This window comes from Fulmarus glacialis, unplaced genomic scaffold (genome assembly GCF_000690835.1).
Source record: "Fulmarus glacialis isolate BGI_N327 unplaced genomic scaffold, ASM69083v1 scaffold7381, whole genome shotgun sequence".
Taxonomy (NCBI): domain Eukaryota; kingdom Metazoa; phylum Chordata; class Aves; order Procellariiformes; family Procellariidae; genus Fulmarus; species Fulmarus glacialis.
In genome coordinates this window covers 12,937-30,323 of record NW_009194608.1, presented here as the reverse complement: position 1 = coordinate 30,323, position 17,387 = coordinate 12,937, and the positions used below count along the sequence as shown (strand labels likewise).

Sequence of the window (17,387 nt, the reverse complement as noted above, 5' to 3'; positions counted from 1 at the left end):
CCGGCGCAGGTCGGCGTCTGAAGGAGCACGGCCACCGGCGCAGGGGCAGGAGCTCGCCCCCGGACACCGATTCCAGGTCCCGCCTTTCAGAAACCGCTGCGCGAACCCCCGCCCTCGGGCAGAGCCCCCAGGACTGTATTTACACACACGGTCACCTTTCTTACTTCACCTTCCCAAGTGTTTTTTCTGGAGCCACTCGGCACTTCCATGAGGAATTCTGCTTCTCTCAGTCTGTGTGTGTTTGTGCTCAGTGTAAAATGACAATGGAATTCAGAGTTTAATCTTAAATCCCATTCCTGCCATTTCCAAACCCATTGCCGAGAGGAAGCAGCAGACCTTTGAGAGGGCGGCTCACCTCCTAACACTTTTTCACCACATAACCAGCAATCACAGATGCCAACTTTCTGCTCACTAAAGAACAACTACGCTGACAATTTAAAACATATGCACAAGTCTTGTGAAGTGAGGATTATCTGCAAACCCCCCAGATCTACAGAAACTGTCTTCGGTATGCAACGTTCACTGAATCCCTAGTTAACCGGGCATTAAGGATTCATCATACCCAAATAAATGACTGTTTAAAGCAATTTTCAAAAACCTTACCTCTAATTTCTAGTACAGACAACTTCTGCTCTTCCAGTTATTTCCTCAAGACAACTGAGGCCTGAAGGAAGTATCTGCGGAACGGAACAGTGGATCTGTACTTTGTACGTCGCTTACCACCCGCCGGAAGGCGCACGACGGGGTTTTCCACACCTTAGAGCCACGCACCGTACCTCTAGCGCAACATCCCTACCACCCCGTCACACTTCACCTACGCGATGTTCTACCTCCTGGAAGTTAACTGTTCGGGACATTGTAAGTGCGGGTAGTGCAATGCTCTTGAAATGGTCCCAGAAGTCAAGGGTGGTTTTGGGCAAATATCTGAAAGAACAATAATTTTATCAAATTGACAGTACAACCTGTTTTTAGATAAAATGAAATGATAAAAATTTCATGAATCATCAAAAACTATTTAATTGAAAGTGGTACAAGCAAATCATGTCTTATATAATAGAAGATTTCATCATATCCTTTTTCTTTTTACTCATATTCCACTTACATTTGCTGAAAAAATAGATCAAAAATAGACAGCACTGATATATTCACTGAATATGAACAGACAGCTTTCCGAGTTAGAGGTATGACCATTCAAAAACTAACCATTTAAAATGGAAATACAAACAATCTTCAGGTTGGCTCTTCTGGCCAATTATGTCACAAACGGAAGAAAAAGTTGTCAAAATACACAGAGCAAGTCCAGGTAAACATTTAAAATTTATTAAACTTTTTGGTCAAAATAATTGAACAAGTATGTACAATCCCATTGTATTAGCTCTATTATGTATTTTAGGAACAAGGTCAAATCTAATGCTTTAGTGACCCAGAAGTTCCACATTTCAAGATTTTCAAATAGTGTCACAACCAATATACAGTATAAGTTTTTTTTAATTTAAACTTTATTTGTAGAACCTCAAAGTTAGTTGTACTTACTAGCTTACTGTGAACAAGAGTGGCACTCTATGGACATTAATCGGGAGGGTAAGAACGGAGACATTTTGCTCTTGCATATGCAGATCTGATTCAGTAATCATAATACACCTTCATTTTAAGAAAAATGGAGTGTAAACCACACTTCTGTGTTTCATCTGGGAAGCTCAAGGGATCTCGTTTTTCAGAAAGAATTTCTAATTTGCAGGCACATTTCATAGAGTGTAATGTCTAGCTACTCGATGCTACTAAAACGTGCTGCAACAGCTTCAGGAACAGCTGCTCACCCAGGCTGGTCTAGGGTGAAGAGAAGGTTGATGCATTTTAGGCCTCTTTGGAGGGAGAAGGAAAAAAAAAAAGTACCTAAGGCTTAAAAAAAAGTTAGCAAGAACAGAGTTACAACAACCGCAGTTAACACCAGCTCGTAGCCTCAGTGTTTTCCGACATCTTGGTGTTAAAGTCGGAACGTGCTAAAATGTATTAAGCTGCGTTGCTGCTTGGCATAATCAAGATAGTTGTTTTTTTTTTTTGCTGGCTTGAACTGCAATATGAAATACAATATATTATGCCAAATATTTAAAATAAACTATATCTTCATGACAAATACTAAAAAGGTTAAAAAACATAATGCACATAAGGTATGTCTCTATCTAACACTGAGAGGCATCAGATAAACTGAATTTTTATCTTCAAAGAAGAAATTTTGTTAAATGTTTTGTTTTCCCTTCTGTGCAAGGTAGTCACTTTCTATTAAGGCTGTGGATGTCTTTATACTAACCTTTTCAATCTCCTACTTGGTACACAGATAGCATTTTACAAGAAAACCAGTGCAACTTAAACTAAATGACAATTTCATGGAAACTCTAAATTTAGAATTTGAAATACTACACAAAAAAGTTTGTATTAGTCTGCCAAAAATCAATGTTTTGGGGCAAACATTGTCAAATCTGCCCATCAGAATTATTTTGCACAATCTCAGTACATGCAATAAAAAAAAAAATAAAAAGACTGAATACATACCTTCAGATTTAAAAACTCTTTTTATAGTTTGTTATTTTATTAAGTGGTTTACACCAGAAGGTGTGGTTATAGATACAGTTGGTGAGTAAATATTCATGGAAACCTGTCTACGAACCCAACTCAAGACCTACCTAAGTGCTCAAAGGTAAAAACACCTAAGCCTAGATACAGGCCAGAGGAGGAATGTTTACAGGCATTAAGCACAATATATGTTTTGAAAGGCCCAAATATTACAGCAGAGAAAGAGCGCGAGAGATAGAAATTACATTTTTATGACAATTTTTTCTTCTTGGGTGTTAAATTTTTGGTCTATAAACTGGAAAGGAAGGCTCAGACTTAAATAAATACATTTGTTTTGAGTATTGGCCTTATTGAGCACTGTCCATCAATTCTGCCTCTGGAGGGTTTCTCCCAGAAAACTGCGACTGACACTCCCTACCCCCACCGAAGGCAGAACTATACCATGAACTCAAAAACCAGGCCAGATCCTCTCCTTTATCTAAAGGGAAGTAAGTGCATCAATGTTCTTCACTGGTAGGACAAGAAGGCCTTCTCTTTTACAGATAAACAACTGAGCTTAACTATGCAAGACGACGACTCTGTCCTCAAGTAAGTCATTTTTAGTTAATTTTGTCCTGGAATATATACAAATTATTGGTGGCAGCTACAGCAATGATGTTCTCCATGGGATGCCATGCTGTATGAAGAATCTTCTTGTTGAAGTCCAGACTGTCAACGCTTATTTCATCCTTCTTTCTTTTACCACCTGTACACACTTTACGTGGCTTTAAGATGGCACGAGGTTTGCTGCTCTCCCTGGATGCTTCTAGAGTGATATCCCGTCGCGTGTTTCGGTCAAACATTCTAAAGAAATTGTTGTAAGATCCAGTCATGATAGCACTGTTTAAAAACAGAAGAAAGGCAAATCTTATTAATGATTTCCAGAAATAGTATTCAACCCCCATCTTCTCTCCCTTACACACAAAGTGACTGTTAGACCAAGTTCATGACCAGTATGTGGCATTACACTCCTTTCCTCTCTGACGTATACCTTTGCTCAACTCTGGTTTTGGACTTCAGCTTCCACTCCACCACTTTCTCTTCCAGGTCTTCCCCTGGTCCCCCTCCTGCCGCCGGCACTCAGCAGCAGTCTAATGCTTTATTCATCTTAATGTCAGCAAAGCGGGTTTTCCCATTGCTACTCTACCCTTTATCCCGTTGCAACAAAAGTTACGGCAGAAGCAAAGCCGTTGTAAACTGCTTAATTTCAGCAGACTATCACAAATGAAAACGTCTTCCTTGTCACTGTGCACATGTTAACAATGAGCATGCCAGTGGATTAATTATGAAAAATTGTCTTGAAGCAGTAAAAGAAACCCCTTATGTGAATGTGTAATGCAGCCCTGCAGAAACAATTCAGAGTTTCTGTACAAATTTGTATCAAATTTGCTTCTGAACGAGGCAGAAAAAAATCTGCATCTGAAAATGCTTTCATATATCTAATGGACAGCTTGTTTGTAGCTCTCACAAAAAATATGCTTGAAATTGAGGCCGAGTTGTTAATTATTTTCTGTATTGAACACTTATCTCTACCACTTGAAACTGGAAAAGCCATTTCCCACATGGCAGAAGTCCCACAGATTGTCAAAATCGCAACCACCTCACCCTTGTCATCTTATATGCTGACACACATTGTCTTTATGGCATTAAAAAATCAATGACTAGGATGAGAATGAGATACTATTACCACAACATATACCACTCAGATTGTACTAGGGAATGCACTGAGTGAAATATTGTTTTTCTTTTTCAAAGGGAGGTGAGTGTCACAACTTCTATGACAACTTATGTTCTTATGTTAAAATGAGATGATCTTGCTTTGAATTTTTTTTTTTTACCCCTCCAAAAAAGATTGACTGGAGTTGCTTGAAAAAAACATAGAAATAAGGGTCAGCTTTCTTGCATTTTAGCTTAGTGAAAAACATACACCACTTCATGAATTTTACATTAGATATTGTAAATACTGCTAGCAATTCTTTTTTTTAATAAACTGACTGATACAGCATATTTCTGCCCTCAGTAATTCAAAGCCACTTGCAACCTCAGCCACTTGCAACCTGGTATTCAGAGTAACCAGTTTTCTTTAATATTATTTACTTAAGAAATTAGTGTGTAAGTGGCATGTAGCAGTACCTGCAATCTCAACTATCACTGCAATAACAATGTAGGTAGGTTTCACTTTCTTTGCTGACTCCTGTGCGCAGCTTATGAGATTTGACTTCCCTGATCACTGTCCCCATCTAAACTATATGGTGGATCTTTTGTTCTTCAAATATTTGATAATGTTTAGGCCAAAGCTTGTTTCACAGGCTGATCCTGTTACTGCCAAATCAAAACTGATACCTTTTCATTGAACAGCTTGCAAGCATTTAGTAGCAGACAAGTCACTGTTCTAGGTATTTCAGATATACTCATAAAACTCCTACAAAAAAAAAAAAAGAGAAGAATCCCCGAGGCAAGCCAACACAAAGAATCCAGATATAAGATCCAGATCTGCCACGATCTTATCCATGGGTTCTGAAAGCATTTTAACAGGTAGCTAATATTACCATAGCTAGTGACAGGAAACATACACCACGTGTGCCAGTATAGTGGCTTTGCTATCTGATTATAATGCTTCCAAAACTTGCAGGCAAGACAAGGCATTTCCACTGTTTGCAACAAATACGAGTAATTATCTAACACAGTTTTATCTTCTTTAGCCTACAGAAAACACGGAAAGAAGACTGAATTTGCAAGACACTGAATGCATGTTCTTGTATACACTTTAAGAACGAAACTGAGTCACATTTTCATGGCTTGAAATGGCCAGTCTTGACTATATAAAACTCCAACAATAATTCACATTAGAAGCAAACTGACACACAAAAGTTTATTCCACTTTGCAACTGGAGGGTGGAGGATTGAAAAATGAACTCTTTTTGCAAAAAAACAAAAACAAAACCAAAAACCACAGTTGATTTGAATGTAACTAATTACATCCTTAAAGTGAAGTACCGCTAATGGGTTTCAAGACTGGAAACCAAATTCCTAATGCTGAGGGAAAAACAAAAAAACCAAACCAAAACAACCCCCCCAAACTTACCTATCAGAACCGTTCCAGCAGCATTCAAATTTGTCGAAGATGCAGTCATTTTCGTAAAGGGAACAAAGCTTGCTTCGAAGATACTCATGAACCTTTTTGGAACATTTAAATTGGTATTAGATATAAAGAAAAAGAAAAGGGAAAGGAAGGGATATTTAAGAAAACTTGAACACCATACTTGATATGTCTCTACAGGCCTGTTTTCCATATTGAGATCCCACACTTTAACAGAAAGGTAGTCTCTTGTCATCATGTATCGACCACTGTGACTGAATTTTACATCAGATATCGATGATATTATTTCTGAAAAAAACGATCTGCTGCTAGGATCTTCAGGTTCTTCAAAAACTGTAAATAGAAGACACAATTACAAATGAAATCAACACCAAGTTTCACAGCTTCGAACATTTTTTGGTACTTGGAAAACTTTAAATCAATATACTAGTTTCTTTTTAAAGAAAGTTGCTGTTAAATACTTTTAAAAAATATTTTTTTTTTTTAAACAATGCTATGCTCTTAGTCATGAGATTGCTAGATGCCTATCTCCAACATTTTCAACTGGAGCACAGCATCAGCAAATTACAATTCAGAGGTCTTAAGGATGAATCAGAGAAAAAAGTTGAAAAACAGCACATGGGTACAGCAAACATTACAACTGACCTACAAATCATGTCGAACAAGAGCAGATGAGAACACCAGCATCCCAAACACAGTATCTTAATGCACGATCCATGCATTTTGAGACTACTGTACAACGTACTTTTCTTTAGATCTGAACAAAAGTTGTACAACACAACCTACTGAAATGAAATATTAGTATCTACACTTGAAATGCAATTTGTACGGTTTTACAAAGCAGATAAAGAAATACATTATTTAAATTGAAGAGTCAACCTTTGAAGTCAATGTTTCATGACACAAGCTACCCAGAACTACTTATTTCATTTTTGAATAGACCCCTTTTAACAGGATGTTATTCAGTGACAAGCAGTTTTAAAAAATAAAGTGCTTCTAAGTAATTTAATGCAACACTGAGTCAAATAGATGAAGTGGCCTAGCATTCTACATTTCCCATTGCACAAATATTTCCTTCCACCAACAAGAAAACCTTATCTGCACTATAGAAAGCTTACCTGCAAATATCAGTATGGTAGGTCACCCCACAGGACTAGTAATACTAATAAACCACAACTATTACAGTAGCGAACAAGAAACAAGAGGCTGCGTGCAAGGCATAGGCAGTTATCCTTGTGACTTCAATAGAAAAGCTTTCCTCACTTACATAAGTTTATGTGGCTGAGCAGGCTAAAGAGCATTCACCTTTCACCCCTGGAAACTCGCTTCAAATGCGGCGCATATTCTTAAGAATTAATTCTATCCTAGGAGCTGCAAATGGTCACAAAGTAAACGGATTCTGGCAGCATCAGCCCAGTTTCTAATGCACAAAGGTGAAAAAACTGCCCTGAACTGGCATTTGATAAGCAGATACCTTTGAGAAGCACCAAGACTGAGTCTGGACAGAAGACAGGTCTCACTGGTGCCAAAAGCACTTGTTCCCATCAGTTTATGATGCATAAATGGGTAAACAGGAGCAGAGTCAGATCGTCAATTGTCTCATGCTACACTTCTGCTTGTTGATGGCCTAGAACAAGACAATTAAAATGTTCCATTCTACAAAACTACCACCCCTTACCTTGTATGCTCTTTACCAATAAGCAGAATTTGGTATGTTTATTTATAAGCAGAACACCTATACACTCTATCTTGCATGAAAACAAAGCAAGAAACACATAAATCAAAGATGCATCCTAACTTACATTTTGAATGCCTATCACAGAGGGCTGAAGAACGCATGTCACAAAGTCGAATAGTTCCTTTGCTACTACTGTAGACAAACACGTTACAGTGATGAGGGTGGAACTCTGCAGCAGTAATCACTTCTGTCAGCTCCTCCATGTTAGCAGGCTTAATATCTACAATATCTGGGAAGGTTTTTGTAAAGACATATAACATTTCACATTCAAATCACTTCTAGCAGATCATTATTAAAAAATGTTAAAAATACAATGTAGAAAACCAGGGCGAGATCTTAATTTCCACTGTGTGCAATCTACACAAAGTAAAGTGACCTGAGTAGATTAAAAAAACCAACCAACCAACCAAAAAAACCCCACCAACAAATTTTACAAATCAAGTTTAACAGAGGCTGTGGTGATAATTTCAGACTCCTCTCAAGCCTCCTTCTTAATGCTTCCTATTGGACACCGAATATACTTAATCTATTTACCTAAAGCTTCAGAAATCTTGCGTATGACCTATTTAATATTTAGTATTTCTTTTATTTTACTGCAGATTTGTCAATGTAGGACATACTATTAGTTTTGGACACACAGGTTTTCAAAAAGATTTGAAAATTATTTCTGCAGTTAATGATATGATTTGACATGGAGAAAAATTGAAATTTGTTTTCTTTAAGAGAAGTGTCATTTAGTTAAGAGACCTTAAACTTTGGAAAGAAGTATCTACAGTAACAAAGGATCTACTTTTCAAATCTTTCAACTCTTATTTAAATTGACTGAACTCCATAAATAAAGGCTGCTCCCAAAATTCCTCAATTTCTCTTTAGAAATCAAACTATGAATGATATTTCTACTGGCAATTTTCCACTGAAAGAATGCTTGCACTCAAGAATGAATGAGAGCATCCTAAGGCCTGCTTTCACTGTATTAAATGCTCCAGATTTTAAAACCCTGTATTTTAACCCCTAGATTCAAACACCTACTCTAATTAGTAAAATTAAAGAGAGTCTCTTAAACATACACAATTTAGACGTGCCCCAGTGTTCACAAAGAACAAAAAAAGGATACTAAAACTTCTATCTGTGATTTCTAAATGCCATAGGTTAATTCTTAGGTCATCTGCAGAAAGGTATGTTTCATGATCACTATTTACTGAAATAGAGTTTATGTGATAAGTATGTGCATTTGCAAATATCCTTCTGGGACTTGCTTCTACCATTAGGTCCATGGGTTTCAATATTGGCACCTGAAACATGAAAAAGAACAGTCAATTTTGGCATAAAACTGTTTTCTGATTCAGAAGATATTAATTAGTTGCACACCACAGATTTCTGTTTTGATTTAGTGACTAAACACTTTTCAAATCCACTGAGCAAGAAAAGTAATAAAATAACCTATGAATGCCAGCTTTGCAATACTACCAACACAAAACTCAGACACTGACTTCTGCAGAAGTTACCTGTCACATACAGCAGCTGTCACATCTGTTACCTGAAGTTATCTGTTATCTGAAGTTATCTGTTATCTGAAGTTACCTGTCACATCCAACAGGAAAATAGTGTATGTTTATAATGATATTAGAAGATTATGTTAATTTGAAACACGAGCTTAAAAATAATCCCCATATCTTAGAGGGGTGCTTGTGAAATTGGTAAGAACAGTTTGCAAAGAAAACCCCCAATTTGTTCACTTAACAGTCAGTATGATTTTAGGAACACATGGATGCCCTACTTCCACAACCAGCTGATCTAAAGGGTGACATGGTTTGTCAGGGTCAAGTGGATAAAGCTTCCCTCTAGCTCCTGCTTGCTGACCAGCAAGTGAATAGTTTAAGTTTGCCCAAGGACATCCTACGCTGTTCCAGTACATACAATTCAACAGAACACTAACTTACATCATCCAACCAAGAAAAAAGTTATGACAGTGTCCAAGATAATCTGTCTTCCTGGAACAAGAAACAAATTAGTCCAAGAGCTCTGTAATTGCTTTCACCATGTTTGTATCTCACAGTCTGTTTACATCAAACTGTAATGATTAAAATTAATCCATTAATTTTTATTAGGCAATTTTCCTATCTCACCACATGAGCGTTCCTAGCCTGGCTGTGAAATCGAAAATGCATTAATGTGAATTATCAGGAACGGTACTTAGAAATGCCACGGTCTCTATGCAAAGGATGCAGCTCTGGAGTGCTGCTTCTTCTCCATGTCTACTTCTTTACAGACAAATGGGAATTACATTTCTGTAACAAAATATGCAAACAAAGCCCATAAAAGCCCAAGGTACATATACTCTTAGATCTCTAAAACCTGATCATTTTAACTTATGGAGGTAACTCTAGGCAAGGTTTTTTCCCCTTCTACCAACTGTTGCACAGACTTGGTTCATTCCATCATCTCTTCTTGTAAGATGTAGTGCCTGGCAAGGTCTGCAGCTCAGCCCAACCTTCCTTTCCCAGAAAAGCAGCAAATTTAGAAGACTAACTTTTAAGAGAGAGGTTCTTGCTTTCTGATGCTTCCCCCCATTCAGCTTGATGATTCCTAAATATATTACAGTGTTTAAAGTAGATGCTAATGTACTCCTTCAGTGATATAGCCAGTACCATTAGGCCTAAAACCATTAGGCCATATTCTGGCCTAAATTTCACCCGTACCTACTTCCAGCCACTGGGCTAAGGCATTGTATCATAATTTATTTCCTTGTTTTTAGATATTTTCATTAGAATACTCAATCAGATCTTGGCTCCCACATGCTGAGTAGAAAGACACTTTCCAGAGGAAGCAGATATCCTTTCCCAACATGATTATGCATTAGGCTCACACATATCTAAAGCTTCAGTTCAATATTCAATTTAAGTAAAAGCAAGGCAAAAAAACCCAACAAAACCCCACAACTGTATAGTCCCTACAAGTGTCAGAGTGGCACTGGCTTTGAAAGTAGCAAGAGCTTCAGTTCAACTCCTGTTTACGGTAACAACAACATAAAAAAAAAACAACAAGAAAAACCCCAACCCCACATGATTTCATTTCCTGAGCTCCTGCTTTAAATGACCCCAAGTTTGGAGCACTAACCTTACCACTACATCACTATGCAAGTGGAAAAATGTCAAGACTATTCAAGTATACGTTAGGTTTTCCAAATGCTCAGAACTTGCCTCTAACAAAAAAACCTGCTACCTAACCATAGAATACCCAGCACCCTGTTTAAATTTTTGAGTCTTACTCTTAGAAAAAAGACCGAACAAGTTCAACATGAGCAATATTGAAGAAAAAAAAAATAATTATCAACACAGTCAAAGCTGAGTTCTTCCTAAATTCACAATGGCATATGCTTTAAGCCAAACAGAAGGACCCCACCTGCCCATTTCACAGAGCAGCACTCCGGGAAGATATAAAGGTTGACCTGGGTACCTACTACTCCTTACTAGTGAGTGGCACCGACACCACGGCACTATCCTCTACTGACTAGTCATGGCCAGGAAGAGAAGTCAAAATGTTACAGCCCTTTAAAATAAATGCATTCCCTGCACTTTCCTTCATGTTGCACTAAGACATTAGACTATTTTAAGAACACAGCAGGATGAGTCCATGCTTTCTATGAACTGGGTACAGAGTAGTGCAGCCCTAGACAGAAATACTCCAAAATGCTGTTTTTTCAGGCTTGAATAACAACATTTTGTTATACTTCATTGCTGTCAATAAATCAGTATAGCTTCTACAATTTGAATATACTGAGGTGGATGAAGGCTGTCTCTAACAAAATATTTTGTTTTAATTTTAAAAAACAGTTTAAATTTAAAATCCATTTCAAATATTCTAAGATGTTCCAAGGAAAAAACCCAACAAACTATTGGGAAGCTAATAATATAGTATTAAAATAATGAAATTTTGCCTCAAGTTTTCCAGAGGAACCTTATTTAACAGTTATATGCGTATAATGAATTGTCTCCATTTTTCATTAAAGTTTCAATGACCCTGACCAAAGCATCACTTTTAATCTAAACATTTCAGTTGACAACTTTGGTGATACAAAGGTAGAGAAGTACATGCAAAAACATATTTAAAGTCAAAGAGCAGAAACATACCCGTAGTGCTGTGATTCTGAAAGGATCCCTAAGTCTTCCATCTTCATCTTTTAAATTATAACCTTCGGCTCTTTTATCCCTTTCACTTATTTTCCATAATTTAATAGTTTTATCTAAAACCAACAAAAATTCACATGCTTGAGAATGAATTAAATTCAAAATAAAATCACTAAATAATGGAGTCAGCAGAGTGGATATTATTTATCTCTCTAGGTTTCCACTGCTTGCAACAGAAAGGACCCTGCTGGAGTCCTTTAAACAACAATGTAATTCAGAGTACAGCGTTCCCTACATATACTTGAAGTACTTTGCCTTCAGCTGTGTTGTTTAGCAGAATTGATACATGAAAAACAAACAAAAAAATATACCAGACAGATGCACTTGGAGGATGCGGATGGGAAATGCATGAAAATACCAGTAAATGGAGACGAAAAAAAGATGGATTCCATTTTAAGTCCAATATAGCGTTCAGTCTGAATAAAATACAAGTTTCTGCCTAAACAGTACGGCCCTATGCCTACCATTCACCAAAATGACTCTTCACAAGGGAAGTTTCACACACCAATTACCAAAATTCACCAATAAGCCCTGTATGACTACCAAAATTATTTTTAACAGATAAATGCTAGGGAAAAAATCCCAACAGGCCCATGAATTACACTACCTACCTTAAAAACCAAGTTTGTTGCAGGTGTCTGCTAAGAGACAACCAAAGGCAGTGAACGACAACAGGATTTGCCCCATTATTTCAGGGTTCCATGTCCAAGGGCATGTACTTCCCAGGTCTTACTTGGGAAAGTCTTTCCAAGTGCAGAAAGTAAGTATACACCAAGAGTGAGATCCTTAGCTAATTGGAAACAAACCTCTCCTCCCCAAATTACTGCATATCTTTAAAGCATTTAAGATGACACAGTTTAAAGACTGCTTTAAATTTAGTAAGACTTACATCAAAATAAGATTATTTGAATCTCAAAGTCCAGTAGACAGAAGTCATTCCCACTTTTAAAATTTCATATAGCAGGTAGGATATCAGCCATTACATAAAATCATTTAAGTACAAGGCAGAAAGTGATCCAAACTGTTAGGAACAAGCATATTCCTCTGGCAATAAGAGCAAGTTTTTTCATACACAGTTCTGCATTTACATTTACAGCTTGCTCCATGACGCATCAAAATAAACAGACCTAACACTCATACAGACCTAATAACCACTACTAAAATATTGGAAGAAATAAAAAAAAACCCAAAGTGCATGAAAACTTGTCATTTCCAACTTGTAATTTTTGCACTGCTTTTATGTCTCCTAAGGTACACAGTGAAAATGGTATAAATATACTACTCCTAGAGTGACTGTTGTCTTTTAAACAGTTGCTTTTCAAAGCATGATGTTTTGGTATTGGAAAAGCAAAAAGAGCATTGTAACCACAGTGTTGCAATTTCAAATGCTTTTATTAAAAATTCATCTGGGATCATAAAAAAATCAATTTCAAAATTAGGATGATCAAGTCAAATTCAGATTTCTGCTACAGTTTAGCATACTGGGAATCCTTTTATACAAAACCTATAAAGCAGAGTAACAGGGTATGTAAATTGACAGCATGGTCAGTATATCCACAGAACATAGCTCTGTAACTATGCCTGTTCTGTTGCTGCTTCATTACTTTTACATTCATAAATCAGTAATTTACAGAGTATTACAATCAAAACATATTTTGCATATAATTAAAGACGACATTAAAACAACCCCAAAACACTCCATAAAAAACCCCACAAGTGGATCACAGGTGAGATAATATTCAAATGACATAAAAAAGTTCTTTGTGCAAAAATAAAGTGTCCTTACCATTTGTAGACAGCAGGAAATGAGCAGCATTCTGTTGTGGTAACCACCTAATTTTATTAATTTTTTCCTCAATTTCTAGACTTTTCAAGTAGTCAAACTCAGGTTCATGACTCTGAAAGGTACTGTAAACATTATATTCTCCCCTAGAATGAGGACGGCTTTTATTCTGCAAGGAAACATAATATTTCTTGAAGCGGATGTTTCTCGGTTCATTAGGAATTGTACATACAAACAAGAAATTGTCAATTAGAAAGTAAACTTGCTACAACAGATCTTGATGAATTTTACATTTTTACTCTATGATACTGTATCTAGTTTAGCATCAATATAGTGCACAGACTTCCTTTTAAAAAAAAAAGTATCGTTATATATAAATATGTGTGTACTCATAGAACATAACGTATCAAAGCACTTCAAAGAGGCATGCTGTCCGCAAAGGAGTTCTGTGTTTGCTTGAGGAGTTCTAGGCTACGCTACCTCTCCCAAGTGGTTTCAACAGAATTGGAGCAGAGAAGTTAGCCACGTCCTAAATCCTAAACCACCAACTCCATGTGATTAGTTTCTGCACTTCACCTGATCTCCGTTCCCCTCCTTTTCCAAAACTCATTCCTCTCATCATCACAATATGGTCATAATGCAGGGTTTCCGGACTAGGAAATAAATGTTAAAGGACATAGGGCATGGAGTAACTAAACATGTTTTTTATAAAAACACAACTGCAAAAAGTCATTCTGCTGAAGGGACAGTAAGATCAAGTATGAACATTAGATCTAGCTTCTTTCCTACTCATTTTAAAACACGATGTGTCCAGAAGTGGTATCAAGGCTTATAATTAAGCTTTGACAACCTTTTTTATTACAAAAACTTGAAGGCTGGAATTACCACATTTTCATCTAAGCTGTTCTATAGTGCTCACCAAGTACCAAAGGCTATTACAAATACACTAACAACTTTTCCTCTCACAGAAGTAGAAGACCCCTTTGTATTATCCTCATTTAGTAGATGCGGTAGCAAGGAACAGAGATCAAAGTCACAAGTATCCACAGATTTGCAGTATCAGATTTGAGGCAACTAGTTATCAGGCTTTTCAAATAAGTTAATGTTAGATAGTGATTCACGTCTGGAGAATAGCCCCACTTGTAGAGCTTGCAGTGCCCAGAACCTCTGAAAAAACAAACTCCCCAAAACACAATGGGAAATAATCGCTTACTTGCAAAGGCAGGCAAGAATCAGTGCAGGAAAAGTCTGCCCTGGACACTGATTGATGGCACGTTACCATGGAACAACCAGTAGTGACTCACATCACTGAAGACTGCTAGGCCAATGTAAGGCTGCAAAGGCAACCTTTGTTCTGAAGCTTCCTTACGTTTCCACGCTTGACTTGGCAACATTGATAAGGTTATTTTTCCTGCAATCTCTCACAAGTATGGTGTTTTAGTTAATTCTGAGACTTTACCTTATTTTACTCCCTGCTTGTCATTTAGCTTTTAAGCATTTTGGACAGGATCCTCTAACTAACACTATTCAGTATAGTTACCTGTATTACTTACCTAGCCACTCGCACTTTGAGCAAGCTGCCTTGTCTGGCACTAGGCAGTGGTCTCACTGTTTACTCACACATTTGGTTGGAATAATCAGCTGCTTGGAACTGCAATAATGTCATTTGACTTCAGGGCACAATGCACAACATTTCAGCCTGCCTTCCCAAATTAAAGTGTATGGGAAATTTTATAACTATCCTAAGTTGTTATTAACCTAGTTAACCTAGCCTAAAATCCACACTGTTTAAAAATATTGGTTGTAAGATTTTATTAAGATTCCAGTATTAGATACTTATTTTAGGTTTTTTCTTCCACTCCAGATATCCTGCAGTTTTGCACATGACAAAAAAAATGACTCTTATGCCCAACTCTTCCCTACAGTTTGCATGTGCTCTCAAGAAGACAGTTGAATATTCCTGTGTGAATAATCTGACTTTTTTTTTTTTTTTTACACTGTGAGGAAATGATGTGACAGCTGGGTTTTGACTTTCAGAACAACTGAGCACTAACAGCTGAAAGCCAACCAATAATAGTTCCACTCTGAACCAGCATCAAGAAAGTCAGAGCAGGTGGACACTTTTGACCTTGATCTCTCTGTGCCTTAGTTAAGTCTATGCAGCAGACTAAATGATAAATGAGCCATGAGCTGTCTAGGTGTAGTAGTGTAACATTTCAGCAGCTTTTTCAGCAATAGTATTTTCATTTCACTACCTCTAAAAATCCTCACAGTAAAACCAATAGGTCACCTTCAGTAAAATGTTTTATAAATAGTATCACAGTGAGGATGAAATGCAAAATATTGGACAGCTATTTGTTGACTGAGCATCATTTGAACAACACAACAAAATAAGTGGGATTCTGCTGAAAAAAACCACCTGAAGACTAGTATACTTCATGCACAAACAAGCTGAATTAAAATTCCACAATCAATTTTGGTATTTCTGATCCAGGAGAAGGCTCAAAACCAAAGGCCCAAATTCTCACCAGCTCTTCAAAGGAAAGCATAAACATGCTCTTTGGTGGCGGGGGAGAGGGTGAGAATGCCATGTGGAATATTGACTTTTTAAAGAACACAATTCCAGATTTCTCCCAGACATGACAAAGCATGACAATTATTTTTCAGCATTTAGTGCACTTTTCCAATACACGCTATTTCTCTGGATATAAAAAGCTCAGTGATGTATCTGCATTGATGAATGGACAGAACACGTTATAGCATTATCACACAACTGAATACCATTGCAAAGAGCCAGCTGAAAAGCTGTGTAATTGTAGGAGGGAGAGTATTCCTACCCTCTGAACTGAAAACGCTCAAATGTTTCCGGAGAAGTAGCTGTTCCCACTGCTTTTGATTCATAGGATCCTAAAACACATCAGATGCTTAATTCTTCCATTTTTGAACCGTCTTATCCTGTTGTCCTTGCAGCTTAACATGTATCCTTTTTAATAAACTTTTCTTACAGTATCTTCAATCTTACAAGTTGTCTTAAATCAACCTGACCAAGTGTAAAGTTCAGGAGAAAGTCTAAAGGCAATTCTGCAAAATGATACGAACATACTAGGTACATATATAAAGAACTCAATTGTATTTTTGGGACTTTTTTTTTTTTAAGGCGGGGGGAGCGGAACCACCACCAAACTAACCTACCAAGTTCAGCACAAGGCAGATATTTAGAAATTTGGCTAACTTAGGGCTTTCTGAGAAAACTGTCCAGTCGTTTAAACCCCATGGCCTGAAAAGATGAAGTGAGACTGTGCAACACAAGAACAGCGTAGTAACAGCACTTTTGTTTTTCAAGTCACTGACCTCTTGTTCCCTTTGAAATATAACCACTCTGCCACCTTTGTCTCCTGTTGCAAGAAGATCACCAGAGTAATTAAATTCAACTGTTGAAATAATATCAGCTGTAAACAGAACAGAAATAAAATAGCACTGTAATGTGTAAAGCAAATCAAGATGTTTCAAGACTTGAACACAAAACAAATTACAACTTGTATTAATGCAACAGCGCAACTTCTTGATTTATATCATCAGTATCCAGAAATGAAGTGATGTTTCAAAGCCCAATAAAATTTTGTTTACAATCTAAACCACTTCCTTATTTCTGTTTTTTAAGCTTTCAAGGGCCTTCAATCCTAAAGAGAAGGCATATCGTTTTAAGAATCCAAACTGTGTATTCTACCTGTTGACAGTAAATGCTGAAATACATAAAGGAGATATGCCTGCATAGAGCTTCCAAAAGTAAGAATCATACCAAAAGTGGTTCATCTGCGGTATTACTTTGGAACAGCACTGCAGCTTGCACTGATCAAAGTGAGGTTGAGGCATACCTGCCTTTCCCCTGAGCTGAGTATTCATGGAGTTAGTTCAGGAACCTGAACTGGGCTTCCCCGCTCTGCCAAAGAGGGGAAAGAAGAAAGGGGG

At 37.2% G+C, this 17,387-nt stretch overlaps 1 protein-coding gene across 1 annotated transcript in view; it reads right to left on the bottom strand.

Annotated features, from left to right (window-relative positions):
• Positions 1-1,300: 1,300 nt before the first annotated feature.
• LOC104084094 (serine/threonine-protein phosphatase 2A 55 kDa regulatory subunit B delta isoform) overlaps positions 1,301-17,387 on the bottom strand; it is a 17,164-nt gene continuing 1,077 nt past the window's right edge. Inside the window, exons 2-9 of the mRNA XM_009587814.1 lie at positions 16,770-16,867; positions 13,422-13,587; positions 11,579-11,691; positions 8,563-8,740; positions 7,513-7,677; positions 5,874-6,043; positions 5,696-5,787; positions 1,301-3,450 (exon numbers count right to left, since the gene is read on the bottom strand). Coding sequence (XP_009586109.1) covers positions 3,171-3,450; positions 5,696-5,787; positions 5,874-6,043; positions 7,513-7,677; positions 8,563-8,740; positions 11,579-11,691; positions 13,422-13,587; positions 16,770-16,867 — 1,262 coding nt within the window. The 3' untranslated portion in view covers positions 1,301-3,170. The remainder of the gene's footprint in view (positions 3,451-5,695; positions 5,788-5,873; positions 6,044-7,512; positions 7,678-8,562; positions 8,741-11,578; positions 11,692-13,421; positions 13,588-16,769; positions 16,868-17,387) is intronic.